This window comes from Panthera uncia, chromosome F2 (assembly GCF_023721935.1).
Source record: "Panthera uncia isolate 11264 chromosome F2, Puncia_PCG_1.0, whole genome shotgun sequence".
NCBI lineage: Eukaryota > Metazoa > Chordata > Mammalia > Carnivora > Felidae > Panthera > Panthera uncia.
The window spans coordinates 25,874,473-25,897,598 of record NC_064812.1 but is presented as its reverse complement, the minus strand read 5'-3'; the positions used below and the strand labels follow the sequence as shown (position 1 = coordinate 25,897,598).

The 23,126-nt window shown below is 34.4% G+C and overlaps 1 protein-coding gene across 3 annotated transcripts in view; it reads right to left on the bottom strand.

The window, feature by feature from the left end:
* The window catches only part of CSMD3 (CUB and Sushi multiple domains 3), a 1,252,643-nt gene that overhangs the window by 402,542 nt on the left and 826,975 nt on the right, over positions 1–23,126 (bottom strand). For all 3 annotated transcript variants that reach the window (XM_049632997.1, XM_049632998.1, XM_049632999.1), the window contains 3 exons: positions 20,800–20,938; positions 12,563–12,750; positions 7,439–7,627 (listed from right to left, as the gene is read on the bottom strand). In XM_049632997.1, coding sequence (XP_049488954.1) covers positions 7,439–7,627; positions 12,563–12,750; positions 20,800–20,938 — 516 coding nt within the window. The remainder of the gene's footprint in view (positions 1–7,438; positions 7,628–12,562; positions 12,751–20,799; positions 20,939–23,126) is intronic.

Genomic DNA, 23,126 nt, shown 5'->3' with positions numbered 1-23,126 from the left:
TTACTGAACCTCTCAAATTTCCTTTCAATTTTTAAAACAGGTCCATTGCGTTTTTGTGATCAATTTAAGAGCTAAGTATACAATTTCCACTGTATCCTGCTGATAATGGTGGTGCTAAGTTGACCTGTTTTTACTTTCCTTGTAATGCATATGCTTTCTACTTCTTGACAGGACTGTTTATTTTTTTCCCTAGATTATTTTTACATATGTCCATTTATTCTTAATACACTATATTTCCTTTTTTCACTATTGTGAGAGCTGGAATGAATGAATGAATGAATGAATGAATGAATAAATGCAACATGGTGTGAATTTGTTGACTGAAATGTGATGAATGAAGGTGCTCTATCATGTGAAAGGACTACCTTTCATACAGCTAGAGTAACACTTAGTGAACAGAGAATCAAAATTAAGAGAGTTAAATTAATTTGTAAATTAACCACAAAAAAAAGAGATGTGAAATTTTTATTCAGTACATCAGACATGTGCTCCTGTGCATGTCTGTGTAACCAGCATGTGTACAAGTTGTAGACAGAAAGCCCTCTATACATCAGCATTCTTTGGAATAATGCTACTTTGTCAAATCTCCTTTCTGTACTTGGAGGATTTCTTGACAATTTTCTGTCAGTTACACCTACCACATCTATGGTGAAGACAGACCATTAAAGGGACTTTCTGCAGATAAGTGAATAAAGTTAGAGAAACATAAACACATGAATATATTTAGGAAGAATGGTGCATAACTAATATACTACTAATGACCATTTATATCATTACTTTGATTATAACCAGATGATAAACATAGAGTGCATTTTTATGACACAGGGGAGATTTCTGTTATTTGAAAATATTAGTAGTAGATAAAGACCTCGAAAGGAACGGACTTAAAAATAGAATTTCATGGTATATTATGGACAAAGAGTGTGATTTAGGTCTTTTTTTCTGAAAGATGAAACTAAAAATATGAAAACTATGAAAATGCATACTTTATTTTATATTGTAAAACTTAGGATAAAATTGCAACTGATCACTAGTTTTTAACAAGAGAAAAACTACCACTCACAATGAACTTCCAATGTGACAGGTACTATTCTGAAGACTTTTATTTTTATTAACTCCATTAATCCCCATATCAACCCAATGAGAAAAGTGCTGTAATTATTCCCAATTTACAGATGAAAAGCAAGTACGGAGGAACTCCAGCAGTCTAGTTCCAGAGTCTGTGATCTTAAGCCAACTCTTTTTTTTTTAACTTTTGCATTTCGCAGACCAATACATTTTCTTTCTTTCTTTTTTAAGTGTTTCTTTATTTTGAGAGACAGTAAGCAAGAAAGCAGGGGAGGGGCAGAGAGAGCAAACCCCTAGCAGAGCCCCATGCAGGGCTTGAACACATGAACAAGGAGATCATGACCTGAGAAGAACCAAGAGTGAGATGCTTAACTGACTGAGCCACCTAGGCACCACTTAAGCAGACTCTTGAATCAAGTATTGATTTGCTTTCACAAATTATTTTTTCTACCAAAAAAAATAATAATAATTATAGCAAGCTATGATGTCCTTCACCTATGTTTACTTTGTAGCATTCCCCTCAAATGATCAATCTATATAAAAACTATTCAAGTATATTTTTCATTTTCTCAGAGATTCATTTCAATCCTTTCATATTCAAATCACTCTCTTTTGAAAGCTCCTAAAACCTAAGTGTGTCAGTATTCTTGTCTTTAATTGATTTATATCTTATGAATTCTCATTTGTCAATGGTTTTTATCTGTAATTGAAACAGTCTTCCATCAGCAGCAGCCACAGCATCATTTTCATCAACCTAATGAAATCCTTCATCTTTCTAAATGAGATTATTTTACATTGCAAATATTTGGAATTGTATTTGCTTTGTATTATTGGTTTTTTGAACAATCACAAGAAATTAACGACACATGCATTGATATAATGCATAGTGATACATGCTAATGCAGGTTGAGTTGGATTAATTTTATAAGTGGTTAATTTATTACAGAATATCCTGTCAATCTGATGATGTTTGCTTCTCTAAAAAGTCCCCTTCCTATTAGAATGCTAAGAAAGTATAAGAGGAAATCAGCCCATTAGAATCGCTCATGACAAGACTAAAATTGTAAGATGAATGAAAGAAGGTAAATCTTACATGTGATTTTATTTTACTTTGAGATAGAAAATGGAACTCAAATATATTATAAAAAGATACAGTGATACACAGAGCATTGAGAAAGTTGCTCCAGTAATATTTTTTAAATTCAGTTTGAGAGAACACATGGCGATTTGTAAGGTAAACTTCATTAGAATTAGAGTGTCCAAAAAGGATGTCACGGATCTCTTATCTGTTTTTGTAGGTCACCTCTTCTAAAGAAATTCTAGTTTATCCCATCAACCTTGCTGATGGATGCCATATGTCTTTAGGGATGCAAATACTTTTGTAACAGACATAATAGGTTTCTATGTTCTTGTGAATGGGAGATAGACAAATTGTATATCAAGTGAAACATGGCAGAGAAATTAGGGAATGATAAAATGTACATGGGTACATAATACCCAGTTACTTTATATTAGAGCAAACAGCTGGCAAGGAGAAGCATATAAAAGGACAGAGATTAGTAGCACAGCAAGGTCACAATGATAGCCCAAAATATGAGTTGAGGGCAATTAGCCAGACATACAATGATCTTGGCTAGTAGTTGTTTCCTTTTTCCCTCTCTGATTTTTGCCACGTATGATTACTACTTTTGTCACATGATAAGTATCAGAGTTTTAAAATAGTAAAGTCTCCTCAAAAGCCAAGCCCTTGAATGTTATTGCCCAGACCTGTAAAATTACACCTTGCTCTTTGTTGTGATATATACCCGGCAAGCATTCAATTGTCTAACTCGAGCAGACAATTTCTAGACTGAGATCCATTAAAACATTTTGAATATTACAATGGAACACAGAAATAACCACCTAATACATATCCCATTATGATTTTTTTGTTTGTTTCTTTTTAATCTGGAATTTGTTTTCTTCTATTTCCAGGTTTCCCCAATTTGAACTGTAAACCCATATCAGAAATTCTTTTTACTTAAGTACCATGCATATTTGCTTATCTTGAACTCTTGGATACTAAACATCAATCCATATACTCTTTTGCTAGTTTAGCCTATATACTCAAACCTTTTAATTATATGGAACATTTAAATTTAATATTTTAATAATATGGAAGAAATAAGGGAGATTATGAGTTTAAGTACACTCAGTTCAATTGTGTGTTCTGCCTCTATGCCCTGGGTGATCCTGAGCTAATTGTATAATCTCTCTAGTATCTAACCACCACCACCACCCCCCCCCAATAAGATAGCTATAGTGTTTGTAAAACAAAATGAGATAATATGAGGGTGAAATTGCGGTGCCAAGACAAAAGGTGAAAATAAGTCTTGTGTTAAGCAATTCAGAACATATGGCCCACCCAACTATTTATCAGATAGGTAGCTATCTTAATTAACAATACTTAGTTCCTAAAGGGTTGAGTCATACCAGGCATATGACCTCAAATTTACCCCTAATACTCCTGACAATCTTCTGTCCCAACTACATAGAAAATACCACCTGGCTGTGACTTTTGATATACACACTACTTTTGACACTTTTTGGTCAAAGTAGAATGCTATCCTAGCTTTTCTTGTCTGACCTTCTCCAGAGCCATTCAAATCACAGTTCTATGAAAAACACTGTAGAGATATTCAAGAGTGAGATCCAATAATGTAGCTAGTAAAAACTGTGTGGCTGTGTGTGTGTGTGTGTGTGTGTGTGTGTGAATAGAATTTCTGTTATGTCAGAAGATGTCTTTTAAAAATATATGTTAAAGAAACAAGAAGAATGTATGGTTCTTGATCTCAAGAATATAATAAGGAAAATAAGAAAATGAGTATAACTGTTATCTCCTCCAGTAGCTCAAGAATATAGACAGTGTTTTTCCATGAACAACAATATTTCTTTAGTGCCTACACAGTAAAATTAATGAATATTGATTTAGTGAATCAAAAAGTGGTTATAAGTTAACAACAACAAAAAAAATGCCATAGCAAATAAAGAACGACAGGGTCCAAGAAAAGTTGAGATTTTGCCCAGATGCCTTATCCACAGAAAGCATAAGTCAATAACCTTTAAAAACTTACTAAGATTTTGACACAGCTTAGGAGAAGTCTAGGACTTTCCAGTGTAAGGGGGGAAAATGTGGATGGAGGAAAAGGGTGGAAAATACATATGCAAAATCAAAACATAGTTAAGTATTCCTCAAAGGTTAGGAAGTATATTTCATTCATTCTTTTCATTCAACACGAATTAATGGAGTCTCAACTGTGTGACAGGAGCTGCTCTTGGCACTGAGGGCATAGTAGTAAACTTAACAAAGTTCCTGCTATATAAAACTGCCATTCTGGTAGAAAAGTGAATGGTAAACACATAAAGGTATTAGAGAATGGATAGTACTATAGAGAAAAGTATAAGTGGCAATACAGGTGCTACTCTGGTGAAATATAAGGTATCAAATTGTCAAAATAGCACAGAATCTAATTGAGCCATTTCTGACTTGAGGTTTAAATTTCCTTGGTCAACAATGAAACAAGATAAATTTAAAAAGGATCAGTTTTTACTCAGAAACCTATGTATACAGAAAAGAGACCTGAATTCAAAGTACTCTTTCCATTTGAAAAGAATTGATAGTAAAAAGGATAATGTATCATTTTCTAGTCACATATTCCAAGTAGTGCACTATTTAAATAGCTATACAAAATTCTTAAAATAAATATGTGGCATCACGGAGGAAAGAATGCCAAATGTATAATTGTGCTTCCATTTTAAAGGATTTTACTACTTTACTATTATGGAGAATGTGGGCAGGGGCCAGTATAATAGCAGACTTACATATAGGATCTGAATCTAGGCTACCTGAGTTTCAGTCCTGACTCTGCCTGACACAGGGCAAAATACTTCATCTTTGTTTGCCTTAATTTTCTCACATGTGAGGTGGTGACCATAATATCATTCAGTTTATAGTTATTTTGAAGATAAAATGAGTTAATATATATAGTATTAGTATTAGTATCAGTATTAGTATTAGTATTATTTATAATGTAGCAGTATCAACACATAGTGAACCGTCAATAAATGTTAGCTGTCATCATTATTACAACCAATCATAATTGTCTAGTTTGCTTTGTGAATCAGTTAACTATGGACTGTGAAAGAGTCCATCATCACAAGAGATGATCTGTGTGAGAGTGAAGCATTCTGTACCTTGAGTATCCAGGTAATCAAGGCCAAACAAGTTTACATTCTTGGTGAGGGAAGGGAATTCTATTTATTCACATTTCCTCCCTTTATCCTAGGAAATTTGGATTAGTTTCTTCTGGGGAAAATGTTTAGGTTGGAGGTAAGAAATAATCAGGTCAGTATACTAGATAATAGGGTGTTGAGTTCAGTTCCAGTTAATGAAAAATTAAGTAGTTGCTTTATACAAAACTCAGACATTGATAAAAAGGAATAAATTGAGCCCATGTCAAGTTATGCTCAGTATTAAGTAGGAATATAACATAGGACAGATCTAGATGGAGGTTCAAAGGGACAAGATCTGATCTTTCAAAAAACTGATGCCTTGTAAGGATGCAGGAAGGAGACAGAAACTGAAAAGGACAGAGTCCACATGGTTAAGGATCATAAATTCCATGATTAGTAACTTGAACTTTAATCCATAAGCAACAGAAAGCCATTAAGTATTTTTGACATGGGTATAATATAAAATAATCCCAGTGTGAAGGAGGGAAGTTAGATTGACAAAAATGCTCTGATGTAAGGTTGATTGTAGTTGCACTGGCAAGAGATGATGAGGGTCTGTGTTACTCTAGATCTATTCACTTTTATTATTAATAAAACTTCAGCATGTTGGTATACTGGGGCGTTATTTTTATACTCCTGCTTCTTCTGACATTACCTCCATACCTTTTTATCTTGGTGAACTTACTCATGTCAACCATATGGCTTTATCAGGGCGTGGCAAACAGTACCTTTACACCACGATCTTTTGTCTCAACCATAGAAACAGATGGATAAATGTCCTGGACAAGGCCAATGATAATGGGCCCTTCTCCCATTTTTACTTTACTATAGTAACTGGCCCAGGTATGGACTGATCAGAAATATTCCCTTGGATTTTTCTCATTGGAACAAGGAAGAACTTTCATTCTTGTCTGATACTGGAAATATGTGACTATAAGTTTCTATGCTTCTAAGAGTGTATTTTCCACCACTAAACCCTCATGTAGATAAGACTGGCTATAATTAAAGAGTATTATGTCAAGGCACAGAGAAAAGCCCAGGTAGAAAATGGATAGAGCCTTGTAAAGGTTTGAATTCACACTTATAATTATCTTTAAGAGGTATACCAATCCTGCCTTTTCTAAGATTTGAATAAACAACAAATTCTGCTTTTATTTTTTAACATCAGTTTCAGTTGGGATCTGTCACTTACAATCAGAAGAATGCTGACTATAATAAATAGTATTGTGCCAAATACAAGGAAGATGTGCTGAGGATTCCTTTAAATCTTGTTATAAAAACAAATTGGCTTAAAGCTGTTACTGAAAAATGATGGTACTGAAAGTACTTGAAAAATTAATCATAAAATGACAAATGTGATCTTCCACCTTGAACAAGAATAAGTACAGAACTGGGAAATAGTGTTACAAATAAATTAAAGCCCAGGACCAAATAATGCATAGATTTACATTGTGTGTGCTTTTTGAGAAAGGAGGTATGAAAACACTTCTCAATCTTAGGGAAGCAGTTTCCTCCACTGTATTTTCACATACATTTTCTGAAAAATGAAGCATTTCTGACTTATTCTACATGGAAACAAAGAAGAGGTAAAGACACTGGAAAAACACTCATCATAACCAGAAATTTGTCACCACAGGAGAGTCAGGGTACGTTGTCATAGTGCTAACTAGATAGAATTTGAACTAGCCCATGTTGCTTTCCAAGGTGGGAGGTAATGTTCTCTCCCTTCAGTGCATTCATTAATACCAATCTGACATTTTCAAAGCTCTTTGTCGAAGGTTGATGAACACAGTATGCACTTAAACTGGTTATCTCAGCATATTTTGAACATATATATGTCATCATTAGGCATAGGGTTAGTTTGGCTGGTTATCAATATTTATTGTTTTTTTTTTCTTTTTGAAGTATAGTTGACATATAATGCATTCTTTATTTTCTGTATTAATGGTCTGGTAACATATAATTACCAAAATTCAAGATGATCTTTTTAAAATATGAAATATTTGTAGTTGTATTAAGTCTCACATTTTATAAATACTATATTGATTTCTTTTTTGTTTATAAGTTAGCTTATTTTGCATACTGAATTAATTCTTACCATCACAGGTTGGGAGTGGATGACTCCACCAGTGGTTTTTTTCACATAGAAGAGGCTCTTCATGGCTCAGCCTATATCCTGGATCACAACTAAATGAAACAGTAGAACCGATGGAAAAATCATGACCATAGCGACGGCCATGTACAGGAATGCCGGGGTCCAGGCAAGAATAAGTGTTCACTGTAACACCTAGGAGACAAAGGGAATATGACAAAGAGTAAGTTTGATGGATTTGGATTTGCCAAAATTGATTCTTATTTCTCAAACAATTGTGAGTTACGATTTTCACAAATAAATGAATGTGCCCATTACTTTATTTAAACAATCAGCAATTTGTTTAGCAAGTTTCTTCTGACATTTTCTGTCCACAAAGTCCACATTCAGATCATTTGGTTCTATGAGAACCTGATGAAACTGTACAGTCACCTATCAAAATTTATAATGTCATAAATTCTATAGATATAAATCTATAGTGATAAATGAAAGTGTGAACACAAGTACCTTTGTAATAGCAGTACAACTGCTCTGGTGGCTCCTTGTCAGGGTTTCAACAGCCTGTAGTGCACTTGGTGTCTCCAAACGATAATCTCCCTTGTGACTTATAATGCCTAATTGACATCCTACCATGACAATGCTTTTCCCTTAATAAGACATGGTTTCCCAACCTTGGCCCTGTTACGTTTTTAGATTGAATGACTTTGCTGTGGGGCTGTCCTGTGCTCTGCAGTATGTTTAGCAGCATTCCTGGCCTCTACCTCCTCCAGTCATGACAACCAAAAATGTCTCCAGGTATTGCCAAATGTTCCCTGGGATGCAAAAATGCCCAGAGTTGAAAACTGAGGTATAAGGTAAAATAAATAATTACCTTTTTGTTCCTAAATGAAAGACTTAGACAATGAATAACTGTTGTTTTGATATTCCAATAATACAATAATTAGCATTTTCAAATTGTGTCTGATTAAATCACATTCACAAGAGAAACGGTTTACTTGTATTAGCTACCCAACTTTAAAATGAAGTATTTAAAATAGATACAAAAAACATAGGAGTTCACTTTTTAAAGAGATCGATTATACTTTTTAAATATATTTATCAAACATATTCATTTCATTTAAATGCTATTGTTTTTAATGAGAAATTTAAAAATAACAAAAATTTTATCTTTAACACAATTACTTTAACCTGCTATGTTCCTCTTCTCCATGTGACCATTTGTCTTCTAGGCACCCAAGGCTTTGAAACCCTCATTCACCTTTGACTCCTTCTCACAGTTTTGTTTTTCCTCCACAAAATGTATCTGAAATCCATCCTCGTTGAAAAGCATAATGTCATTTATTACTTCTCTTACCCTACCCCAGGCCTGCATCACTTCAATTATGTAGGACAAACCATAATCCCTGGCCTCTCTTTCAGTATCCTTCACCTCCAGTCCATTTGGGATATAATTTTGGACATACGTATCCTTAAAATATGCTATTTCTTTGCTTTTGTACCATATGTTTATGACACCAAGTTCAGTCATCACCCTGACATTCAAGACTTCCGAACTGAACTCTACTATTTGCAGTTTTCATTATCTCTCAGTAGTCATCTTTCCTCCCAGTCAGGTTAAGTTTCCTCACTAGTTTTCTATTTTATTTCAATACCACAAACACCCTCAGTCATCCCCTTCATTTATAAAATCTTCTCAATTTTTACCAGACAAGCTCAGAAGCCCTCTCCTTCAAGTCATGATCTTCTAATGCTCTGGCTCATTCTGTAACTTTCCTTTATCCAAAACTCCTATGTTGTAGTGAAGTCTTAAGAAATCAGGGAAATGTGTGCTTGAAGAAGTCACATACAATGTAAATCATGGTAAAAGCAAAAAACAAGCAAATGTAATGATCCCAAAGTGATTTTAATGGTTTCAGATTATTTGGAGTAGAGGTCAGTAAAGGTTAATCATTTAATTTGTCCTTCTTGTCTCTCCAATTGATGGATACAGTACGATCTTGCATTTCTTTTATGTCCCTTACCGTACTGCATATATCTAGCACTCAAAGGATAAGTCTAAAGAGATATTTCATAATTGATTGACAAGCAAATAGATCAAAGCAGTGGAAATGTTTTGATTTCTCTACCTTTCTCATACGTATTGACTTTAAATGTAACAACTGTTCTTTAAACAATATATTCTCTTAGATGTCTTCCATTCTCCACAGTTGAAAAAAAATATGTATACATGCATATAAAAATATGTCTTTGGAGATGGGTATCTGTGTCTATAAATTTGTTCTGTATCCATTTATAATTGTATTGTTTTATATATTATTTACACATCCAAGAAGACTCAATTATATTTGTATTTAAAGAAATACAACATAATAAGCAGAAGTGTTTATTGGGAGGCAGGGGGGAAAACTACCGAAACACAAAATGGGTTATGTTCCTAAATTCTATTCCATGTTGTTATTATTCTAATTTTTAATGTGTTCTGAAAACTATAAATCTTATTTTGTTTGTACAGTTTTTGCAATCTCCTTGTTTTTAAAGAGAGTTGAGTAAATAGTGCCCCAGCAGAGGGAGTCAAATGAAAATCTGGAGTGCAAGCAATTTTAGTACTGCAAATAATACATCGAATTTTGGTCTCCTGGGAAAATCAAGTTTTCCTTTATAATGGATATAGTTTAAAAAAAGAAATTCACCAAACACCAAATATGTTCTTATAGTTTTAATTAGTGTAATAATCAAATTTCATTCTACTGATTTTGGAGGTTTTGAATGGTTCATTAAAAAAAAAAAATAGCTGGTTACCTGCAGCTGGGAAACTTATTATTAAGTAACAACAACAAAAATAGATCTTTGCTTGTTTGTGTTCCTGAAACGAAAGGGCTTGTGATGTTAGAGATTATTTCATAGTAGTAATTAAACCACAACACTAAATAGAATAAAAAATGAGAGGAAGTGATTTCTTGTAAACCAATTTAAATTGAACATTACTGCCTGCTGCCAGATTTGACCAAAGCCAACATCCAGTAGGTCTTTTATCAATCTCAGCCTCTCTAGGTCTCAGCCTCCACCCTGTCTTTTTAGTCACTAGCCTCCAATAGTAACTTTGATTATGTTACCAAGAGCTTGTGGGTGACAGATTTTCTGACTGACAAAGATGCTCTGCCTTGACCAAACTTTAGTCCAGCTCCACTGAACCCTTTTGACTAGGTCTCACCAGTGGCCCATTTAGTCCAGTTTTAGCAGAAATCCTGCTGGGTCAGTTTATTGAAAATCCTCCTCCAAGATAAGGCTATCTGATCAAATTCCTTATTCCCCACTCTCGATATCTTTTCACTCTGGCTTGCCTTTAGCAAAAACCCTGTCTAATGTGTTTAGCCAGATTTCCCCTAACTCTAATGGTTCCTCTTAGCAATTCCGATCCACTGGTCCCCACTTTGCTCCATGACTAGAAATTCCCACTTGTAGTCAGAGCTGAGCTCAATCTCTCTCCCTTAATATGAAACCCCATTGTAATAAAAGTCTGCTCTACTGTCTTTAACAAGTGTTGGCGAATAATTTCTTTTATAGCAAAGGAATACACTAGAGCTTGACATCTCATTTTAATTCCGCATCGGATTAGTTTTCAAAGAAAAAATATAAGAGCTACCATTCACTGAGGACTAATTGCATGCTAGCTATTATAATCACACTTTGCATGTGTAATTTTATTTAATGTTAAAAATTTTCCTGTATCTGACATGTGATAGAGACCACACACCTGGGTTGCGGTGGGATTGAACGTGATTTGTTAGGTATAGAATATAGCAACAGATCAACGGAAAAGGTGCCTGCCCATTTGTAACATATTGATAAAAATTAATTGCTAGTAAGAATTTTGAAATAGATTGCAAAAAACGACTCCAACTCAATTTTAACACATATATGTTAAACTAAAAATCTCAATTAAGGTCCTTCAGTTCATTTTAATTTATAAGTATGTGTTAACCCTCTTATTACACTTTATAACAATATCTAAGAAATATAACTCCATGCCATAAAACTCTAAAGAGAAGTTAATATAATTTAAAAATATTATGGAAAATATAATATTTTAAAAAGCAATGAATATATATTGGTTATGGTTTTAAATGCCCATGAGTCAATTAACCAGGTCTACCAAAAAGACACCCAATATAGAAAATAAAGATATAAATTTCAAATGCAGGCATTTTTCTTGAGAGGGAAGGGGGTATTGGAGACTTGAATATAAAAATAAGTGAAATAATACCTATCTGCACTTGATATAAAGATATCTTGCAATAACCCTTTAAATGTGCTATTAGAACCATTTCACCAAAACTGCTTTTCATATGCAGATACACAGTGATGTACCCTGAGATGAAAATGCACGCATAGATGAGTTTACATGTATACATCATATGCAAAACACCCACATATGTATAAATATGCCACGTTTGTAAATTAAAAAAAGTTTGTTTCTATGTATATACCAGGATCAAATTATTTTTAAATATCAGATGTATTTTAGATGTTTTAAATAAGACTGTACGTGGGATTATTACAAGCTTATTTCAACACTGTGACTTACAGCTTGTTTTAATATGCGGTCTTTGAGCGGTTACGTTAGCCATATTTGAATATATGTGTATGTACTAGACTTTCTGATGTTAATATACTTTTCAATATTTTATACAAAATAATAAAGTTGAATATTTTAAATGGAAAATGTGTGCAATTAATGTAGGTAAAATTAAAAGAATGATATGAAGCACATGCTAAAACATTTGTCAATGTTCATATACATCCTAGATTGACATTTATTACTATTGTGCACCACTAAAATTGTGCACAAATTACTAGTACAGAAACTCATTTTTTAAAATTTGTTATTTGATACTTCTGACAGTCTGTCAGTATTTCCTTTCATAATAATGTTAGGTAGATATTGTTGAAAAATCTCCTGTAAAATTTACGAAAACACATTATTATCTTGTAAACCATTAGCATTCTCTTCAAAGGAAGCCTTAATTGTATTTCCTTAATAAATCTTGTAGCTCTTTTAGTAATACGATGGTAATACAAACGTAGGGAAAACAAAATAGGGAAATCAAACTATATTTTGGCATTACTTACTTTCATAATGAATCTTGAAACCGTTGTTAGAACGGCTGTTGTCTGTTGTAAATAGAAGGTATATGAAATTACTGCTACTGAATAGAAACTGGGGCACCTGCGTACCATTATAAGATCCAAGTAAGGGTGACAGCAGATTTGGCCCATCATGCACTTCCAGAACATCATAATTCAGTTCAGTCTGAAATCTGAGATTAAGAGACACACGTAGAAATATTTTTACTAGAATACCACTATAAGGAAAACAGTAATTTAGATTGCTATTTAAATGACTATTTAAACGTTTTACTAGTTTTGTGTTATACTTTTTCTTTAGCTTATCTCATATCATTTATCACTTAAGACCTCATCTGAAGCTCTTCATCTTATGGGAAATTATCCTGAAAGAGGTATGTGCATACATCTGTTGTTCATAAGTAAGATTTCTTTCAAATATTGTGGAACATCCTCAGTAACTAAATGACCTTTTCATTGACCACACATATTTCGGGAGTTGCTTTTCTTTTATCTTCCTTATTTCATGGAAAACTATGTGATTTATATTTATCTTCAATCAAATAATCAGATTCTTAGAGCAATTGTATATAGATTTCAAATCCGACTTCTGCTTTATTAGAGTGGTCCTTTTTTTGACAAGTCTATTTTGTCCATTAAAAATAGGGTTTTTTTTTTTATTTCAAAATAGTGGTTCTAATTATAAGTAGGTAATGACAATAATGATGATGCAGTTGATGTTCACTAAGTGCTTGAGGCTCTTGCTAAATATTTTATCTACATTCATCTCTCCAAGCCTCAAACTAACCCAGTAAGTGAGCCCTTATTATACTCATTTTGCAGGTAACAAAACTGAGGCCTGCAGAACTTACATGGTTCAAACCCAAGTCTCTCTCTCCCTAATGACTATACTAAGCCATGAAAAGCTGGTCAGTTGTATTTTTAGATTTCTGGTGGTTGTTACTGTTATCATTTTCAATTCTTTTAGAAGACGTAATTTTTATAAATTGCAATCAACACAGATCAACAATATTTTAACATGCATAAATACTATCAACAAAATAACATTTTGTGTTCATTCCCGCACTTCAAGATTGTACAACATTCTGAATTGGAAATCAGAAATCTTAGCCGTGGAAAAACTTTACTTGGAATCATGGAAAATTGAGCAACTTATTGCCTTGTCCCTGATGATCCTGCAGCCCAGGAATTTCTTTTTCTACCAATGTATTCCTACATATCCTCCAGTTTTCAGCTTGAATACGTCCAGAAGCAGCCTTTCCCTGATATCAGTGTAGGTTAGTTTCCCTACTGTATTGCTTCATTTTATTGCAGCCTTTCCCTGATATCAGTGTAGGTTAGTTTCCCTACTGTATTGCTTCATTTTATTGCACCTTTTGTGATACCAATCATGGTTGTGTTTGCTTGTTTAATAGGTGTCTCCTTTAAGAGTCTATATGTTCCACAAGGTCAAACGGTGTCTGTATTTGCCAATGCTTTGCATATGGCAGGCACTCAAATATTTATTGGATAAATGAAAGAATTAATATATTTGAAAGACAAAAATATCTTTCTTTACTCTATGGTTGTTACCAATTTTATACAAAGCATTCAATACACTTAGATACTTTAGTGTTTACCATGAACCTTGGGTGGCTCAGTGGCACCTGGGTGGCTCTTGGTTTTGGCTCGGGTCATTGCCTCACAGTTCATGAGTTCGAGCCATGCATCTGGCTCTGTGATGTTAGCATGGAGCCTGCTTGGGATTCTCTCTCTCTGCCCCTCCCCTGTTTGAACACTTGCGCTCTCTCTCTCTCTCTCTCTCTCAAAAATAAATAAATAAACTTAAAAAAATTAAAATGTATCTTCCAATGCATTTTTGGTAACTAGTTGTCTCCAGTACACTCTTAAAAATAATTTTTAGTTACAATGTCCATCAACTTTCAAAAGATTACTTTACTATACACTTGCCAGCCTTTTCCAGTATTACAAAATTAAACTACATTATTCTTCAAATAACAAAAGAAAACTCAAAACCTGGTCCAAACAACTGAATGGAAAATCTAAAAACCAGAAACTTTATTTCATTATAAAATACAATTACAAATACAGCATATAAGTAGTAAAAATTAAGTGTACAATTCAATACTAGTTAAGAAGTGCAATTGAAATATTTTTCCATCTGTACCACTTTTATATCCTGTTAAGCAATATACTTAGTAAAGTGAATGAATTTCATAAGCTTATCTTAGTCTTTATTTTGCAATATGGAATATATTGCATTGGTCTAAAAATAACTTTTCCAATAATACAATTTAGAATAGGAAATATATAGGAACACACTATGTCCTTTAAGTAAATGATCAGACAAAGGTACAATGTGAATTCATTATTTGGTTGTTTTGTAGTCAGTCTATTGCAGTATTAAAACTGGAGTTTCATTTCGATAGCTAGTCAGCTGATGATAACCAAATTAAAATGCACAGAAGAGTCAGAGATTACTCTGAATTGAAACCTAAAGAGACAAGTCTTAATAGAATAGCAGCATTAACTGGTGATATGGAGAACAATGTTCAGTAGGAATGAATCCTTAAAAAGAAAATCATCACAGATTCGCCTCAAGGAATTATAAAAATACATTACAATAATAAGGGAAATGAATTAGGGTTACACAATAATCTGAATTTTTTTCATTTTGTGTTTCAAGATAGTTGTACACATTGCTCATAAATTGTCTCAATCTAGTGTTTATTTGTTTATGACATTAAAGTTAGTGTTATTCATAAACAAATGTTATGGAACCACTAGATGATATTCAAAATGAAATCAACCTTATCTTACTCAATTTTTGTTGTCTTTTAAAAACATTCTTGATGTAATCCAAACCCATTCTGACCAAATTGAAATAGTCCTCATTAATTTAAAAATAATAATAATAATAATAAAAAAAAACAGTTGCTGTCTGGAAGACTGATACTGATGGCTGTGGTCTAGAAGTTGAAGACAAGAAAAGGGATAGAAAGACAGACTTAGGATGATTAATAAACAGGAAATGAGTTCATTTAGAAGCTGGCAAATATTGAGAAAATTTACAAACTGTTGGAAGAAACAAAGCAAAAATCCTCTGCAGATCTGAAAATGAGACTTGCAAACTGGCTATGTTAAGAAGAGATAAACAGTTAGAAAACCACATATGTTACTTGGCATTACTGTTTTGTTTTGTACTTGATAGACAATTTGATTTCCTAAGATTTCATTGACTTAAGGTACTTGAGATAATTTCAAGAAGCCAACTAACGGCTAATAGATTTATAATATTTTAGTTCTTTCTTTTTTCCTATAAATTAAATCTAAACAATTGCTACATTTGAGAATATAGGAACATAGCCATGCCACCATCTTCATCATAGTATTTGGTTAAATTTTCATTCGAACCAAATTAACTTAAGTTATTCCTAGGTATTAGAAAGCAAATGACATAACTCAGTAATAAATACATTTCATTCTTTGGAACCAAATTCTATGAAAAGTATTCTCAGAATGACAAAAACTATTAAAGAGTTTGCAACCAGTGTTCTCTTTTTTCAAATTTGTTTTTAACATTTTTTTTATTATTGAGAGACAGAGAGAGACAGAGCATGAGCATGAGAGGGGCAGAGAAAGGAGGAGAGAAACAGAATCCGAAGCAGGCTCCAGGCTCTGAGCTGTCAGCACAGAGCCTGACACGGGGCTCGAACCCACGTACTGTGAGATCATGACCTGAGCCGAAGTTGGACGCCCAACTGACTGAGCCACCCATGCACACTGCAACCAATGTTCTTACAATAGCTTGGTTGGAAATCAGAAGGGAATTCGCTTTTTCAAGAATGTAATTCTTGTTTGCTACCTCAGAGATGATATCTTGTTTCTCTAAACAATCTTATGGGGAAAATGAAGCACCAAGATATTCTAGGGTCAGTAAACAAGGAAGTGATAGATGTACATATTTCTGATTTCAAGGTGACTATTTTATGCCTCTCACTTAATGAATAAACTTCTCACTTATTTTTTAACTCGATGAAGTCACTTGCTCACTGCTTCACTACTGACCCACTCCTTACCATCTGACAGCTACTTAAGATGTGGATTTTTTTAGTTTTTTTTTTTTTTTTAATGTTTACTTATTTTTGAAGGAGACAGAGACAGAGCGTGAGCAGGGGAGGGGCAGAAGAGAGGGAGACACAGAATCCGAAACAGGCTCCAGGCTCTGAGGTGTCAGCACAGAGCCCCACACAGGGCTCAAACCCATGAGCCGTGAGATCATGACCCGAGTGGAAGTCAGACGCTTAACGGATTGAGCCACCCAGGCACCCCAAGATGTGGATTATTTTAAGGAAACCAGTTTTATGACCAAGCAGAATGACTACGGATAACCCTAGAGCAAAATCTTATACCATTAAAGGAGCTTCAGAAAGGAAGAAATGGAGGAAGATATTTAAATAATTTTCCTTTCAAATAGCTCCAACTCAAGAATCTAATGGGCTTGTGTGTGTGTATATGTGTGTGTGCAGGAAGGAAGGGTAGATAGAGGACTCAAGCTGCCAAATGAATATTTCAGTTTTATATAACTTTATAGAACTTTACACAACTATAAAGTAAAATTCTTTTAAAAAAGTAAAATTCAAAAGCAATATACTGATACAGCTACACCCTGTCTATTCTAAAATAGTGAAAATAACATCAATAAATTCTTAAAGCATTTCTAACTCTTAATTCATTCAGTGTTTGAGCTAATTAACAAGGAATTACATACGTGCATATATATACATATATTTGTATATGTGTGTGTATGTGTATTATATTACACACAGACATTGATATCAAGGAGGTGAAGGAGCTAGGAGGTTTAAAATTTACTTCGAAGTGTGATTTAGGGACCAAGAAAAGAGGCACAGTTGGTAAGACTTACTCAGGGGTACTCAAGGGAAGATTTTTGGGCTCTAGGAATCATTTCTGACCAAGGCCTGTTCTGTTTCCCCTACAGAATTGTCCATTGTTGCTGTGCACAAATCCCAGCAATGACAATCACTTTTCAGGCTAATGCCTGCTTACAGCCTAACTTAAAGGATTTGTGTCTCAGTAAGCAGATAATTGAATAAGAAAGAGGCAGAGTAAAAAGTGTTAAGTAACTATATTTACCAAAATTAAATTGGGTTTTTGTCTATTTAACTGGTATTACAGCTTATAAACTGAAAAGAGTTTTTTACCAGGAAGTTAAGTCTGGGATAGTCTAATTTGGAATATAGGCTGTGGGTGGCTCAGTCGATTAAGCATCCGACTTTGGCTCAGGTCATGATCTCACAGTCCGTGAGTTCAAGCCCCACTTGAAGCTCCGTGCTGGCAGCTCAGAGCCTGGAGCCTGCTTCAGATTCTGTGTCTCCCTTTCTCTCTGCCTCTGCCCCACTCACACCGTCTCTCTCTCTCAAAAGTAAATAAACATTTAAAAAAATAGAATATAGGCTGTAATATACATGAGTTCACTTTAGAGAATTCTGAAGATATCTACACAAGATAGGCAAGCAGCAAAGAGGCCCATGTAACTGCCTATTGGGAGGGATAGGGATACAACATACATGTTAAAAACTTTGGACAGAGAAAATGTGTCTTCAAACAAAAGTACAAAATCAAAAGTCACAAGTGTGGTGCTCTGAATTATAAGCATCGCATTGCAATCTGCTTCTCGAGTTGGCAACTCAGCCTACTTAGGGCTGAAAGATATCAGATGTTATTTATTTATTTAATGATGGTTAATGACTCACACTAGTAAACCAGGGGATGCTTTTCAATGGAATAATGCACTTTGTGTTAATAAAACCTAAACTAATTTTCTAGTGATAGTATTATGCTTATATAGTGTTTAAGACTTGAATATAAAATAATGAATATAAGCTATTTTTAAAGTCATCTATAATTTGAGTCAGCTGGGAGGTAGAGAAAGTGAATTCTTAGGAACAAATCAATATAATTTTTTAAATTATTCAATGATATGATCAATATTATTATGTCATATTGTATATTCCAAACAGAATAAAAATCTGTGTAATAAAGTAAGTTTGGTTAATTTGGGTCCCACATTCATGGGACACTGTTATTTGAGAAAGACTTGATTCTGAATAAATAGTATGATTTTCACTAAAATTGCTATGGCAATGCAAGCTGTATCTCTGAATAAAGGATATGGTTTCAACATCACCACAAAAAGCTCTGCCAAAGTATTCTAAATACAAACTTTTTTCTTTTGAGAGAGAGAGATAGAGAGAGAGAGAGAGAGAGCTAGTGAACAGGAGAGGGGCCAAGAAAAGGAGAAGGAGAGAGAATCCCATGCAGGTTCCAGGCCCAGTACAGAGCCTGACTCAGGACTTCATCGCAGGACCGTGAGATCATGACCTGAGCTGAAATCAAGAGTCAGATGCTTAACCGACCAAGCCACCCAGGCGCCCCTCTAAATATAAACTTTTTTTTTAGTGGGTAAGTCATTGTTATGAGCTGATTTGTGTCCCCCTAAAATTCATATGTGAAGTCCTAATCCCTAGTACCTCAGAATGTGCCTATCTTTGGAAAAAGTTCCTCTAAAGAGATAATTAAGGTAAAATGAGATCATATGGGTGGTCCAATATGAACACTATCGTTGTAAGAAGAGAAAATTAGGAAACAGACACACTGAGGAAAGACCATGTGAAGACACAGGGAGAAGATGGCCATTTACAAACCAAGGACAAAGGACTTCAGAAGAAACAATCCTGCTGACACCTTGATCTCAGACTTCCAGCCTCCACAGCTGTGAGGAGATTCATTTCTGTTGTTTAAACTACTTGGTCTGTGGTATCTTGTTATGACAGCCCTAGCAAATTAATACAGTTGTAAGAAAGTTTGTTGGCTATAGTCAGGTAGGATGGTCTCATGTGAAATGTTTAATACTAACATCTGTCAAACAGAATTTGTTTTCTTCTCAACTTTTAACACTAGTGTGGATAGATTAATTCACTGGAGACCCTCTTGAATTAGGGAAGGATCATGTTATGTTTGTAAAATTCAATCATCAGCATAATTCTGCTATATTTATATATTTGTATGATTTCCGTGTGACTACAAAGGTAACTTTTTCAAAATTATTATTATTATTATTTTTTATTGAGACAGAGAGAGAGAGAAAGTGTAAGGGCTAGTCAGGGAGGGGCAGAGGGAGAGAGAATCTTAGCAGGGCTCTACCCCAAGACCCTGTGATCATGACCTGAGGCAAAATCAAGAGTCATTTAACCATGTGAGTCACCAAGGTGCCCTGGTCCCTTATTCTGTTAAATAAAGGGGTTGGAAGATGAGGGGAGTCAATAATAAAATTAGGAAATTTTATAAATGCGTCCATTTCCATTTGTGAATACTGATCCAAGCAAAGACCTGAAGTTTCATTCTTTAACTTTGTAATAGTTAATATGGTCTTTCATGGTATAGATTATTTGATCAGTAAGATTAGTTTTCTTAGGAAAAAATATCCTCAACTGGCCAACCATTAATACACATGAATTTGATACAGTCATGTTGTTGAAGGAATTGTAGGTGTAGGGATGTGGGTAGTGTGCTTAAGTGCCTGAGGCTGTAATACAGTATAAATTCAAATGTGTTTACAACAATTTTGCCTTTTGAAATACAGCAGAAAACACAGGCCCTTTAAAACACGGGACAAATATGGGGCACCTGGCTGGCTCAGTTGGTTAAGTGTCCAACTTTGACTCAGGTCATGATGTCGTAGTCTGTGGGTTTGAGCCCCATGTCAGGCCCTGTGTTGACAGCTCAGGGCCCAGAGCCTGTTTCAGATTCTGTGTCTCCTTCTCTCTCAGCCCTCCCCTGCTTGCACTCTGTCTCTCTCAGTCTCTCTCTCAAAAGTAAAGATTAAACATTTTTTTTTAATTAAAAAAATATATAGGACAGCTAAACACATTAAGTTAAGGGCCCCATGTTCATATTTAGATAGTGTGCCGTATTTGGCCACCTTTCATATCTCAATAGTACTGATAGAACATTGAACAAATAGAAAATCAACTTGACAACAGGCTGAAGGGTTAAAAGGGACAAATGTCTGAAGCATTCAAGGCACAGAAACTATTACAATAAAACTATACATTGATTTAGTAAATAAAATGGATAATGCCGACTATTGTTTTAGATAACATGTACTTTTTTAAAGGTAGAAAAATATTGGTAGAGACCTTTCAAATGTAATTTTGATAGAGTGTCCGGGTTCAGCTTCAATCACCCACTCACAGTTCAAAGAGTCTTTATAGTATCCTGGCCATCCTGGTGAGAGAATCAATCCACTGGGTGCAGAAAAATGGCCACCACATGGAGCTGAAAAATGAAATCGGAGAATAAGTAAGAATAGAACTTTTATAACAAGTTGTAGAAAGTATTATTAGTAGCAACTATAATTTTTAAAATAAATTTCTGCATGTACTTTGTAAATGCTATTTAATAACTTTTTGAAGGTAAAACTACATCTGGTCCTTCTATTGCTGAATGATTATTTTTCTTAGAAAAATTAGTTTACTTTTTGAAATATGGCATAGTTATGCACTCAGCATGTCAGATAAACTCAATATCCTCAAGTGTCCTAACAATATCCTTTAAATACATGCTTGTGTCTCCATCATTTTCATGTTCAAAGCTTGAAAACAATGTAAATCGTTAGTTTTAGTTTGTCTCCCTTTCATTTTCTGACTTACATTATCAAATACTGCTAATTCATGCTACACACTGCCTAAAACTCTAATCTTGCTTATTCCAGCGTCCCTACTACAATTTGGGCCTTCATTGATTCTGCCTCTTCCCTGATTTCCCATCCACTGATTTCTCTCTTGCTTCAGTCCAGCTGTCAGAATAATATCCTTCAAATTACAGTTTCATTATACCATCCCCTTCCCTAGACGTCTATTTTCATCCGTTTTCCTTTAACACCAGATTCAAACTCTAAGTTTACAATTTCAAGTATATAATTTTCTGCTTTTCTGTAAATTTATACACAATTGAAATCACAATGATAACATTGTAATTCCAGTAGGTACTGATTGGGTCTTTTGGGGTAAATACCTCATTTTGGAGACGAATAAACCCGGTCCATAGAAAAGCAACTCCTCAAAGTTCACTAGGCTTATTAAATCTTATTAATAAGTACTTATTAAAAGTGCTTTCAAGTTATTTATTTATTTATTTATTTTACAAAACAGGACCTCAAAATTGGTCCTCTCCCAATATCTCCCAGTACTGGTAAATGAAATCACCAGCCACAGAGTAGCATAAACCAGGAAGCTAGAAGTAAGCATTTTCAATTTTTCCTTAATCCTTACCATTTATTCTCATATCCAACCTATCCTCAATCTCTTGTTTTTTTCATCTGTATAGCTGCCATTTGAGTGTCAATTATCATAACAGGGTGCCTGGGTGGCTTAGTCAGTTGGGTGACTAACTGTTGATTTCGGCTTAGGTTATGGTCTCAGGGTTTGTGACTTTGAGCCCCACGTTGAACTCTGTGCTGACAACAAGGATTCTCTGTCCCTCTCTCTCTGACCCTCCCCTGCTTGTGGTTTCTCTGTCTCAAAATAAATAAATAAACATTAAAAAAATTATCATATCATAATCTCATCTCTGCAGTACACTTTCATAACTAACCCTTCTAACTGGCCTTTCCATCTACATTAACTATCCTCTATGCTATAATCTCTATGCTATAACCAGAGTGCTGTCTTTAAACCTCAAATCTGACCACACCCTTCAATGGCTTCCATCCCTATTGACACATGAGGCCCTGCCCATCTAGCTTTTCTTCATGCTCTCTAGCCTACACTCAACTTCTGCACTTTACTTTGCAGCCCAGCTACCTTAACCTACTCCATACCTTCAGGACCTACACACAGAAAACAAAAAAATGGAGCAAAGAGTATTTGAATTACTAAAAACTATTCAGAAAGAAAAAAAGATCAAATATATACTATTAGCTTTTCAACATATTAGAGAGCATTCCCAAAGACTTACTAGCTTACATTTTTATTTTCTCTTAAATGGTTCCATTTAAACTTTATCCCATTTGTTTGTATTTTTGTTGTTTACTTATCTCTTTTTGTTTTACCTTACAAAATTTCTAAAATCTATTGCTCCAGACACTATTTTTACTAGTTTTCATTTTTGAAATAATTTGATACAACCCAAAGAAAATAGGAAATATTTATAAATTGGCCTAGGAATGCAGCATTACTGTAAATATCCATTTAAGAAAAGTATTTTTATGTGAAATTGCCAAAATTTGTTATTTGTATGCAAAAGAAAATCTTTCAGATAAAATTAGATTTTTTTTCTGGGGTGCCTGGGTGGCTCAGTCGGTTAAGTGTCCAACTTGGCTCAGGTCATGATCTCGTGGTCTGTGGTTCGAGTCCTGCATCGAGCTCTGTGCTGACAGCTCACAGCCTGGAGCCTGCTTTGGTTCTGTGTCTCTCTCTCTCTCTCTCTCTCTCTCTCTCTCTCTCTCTCTGCCTTTTTCCCACTT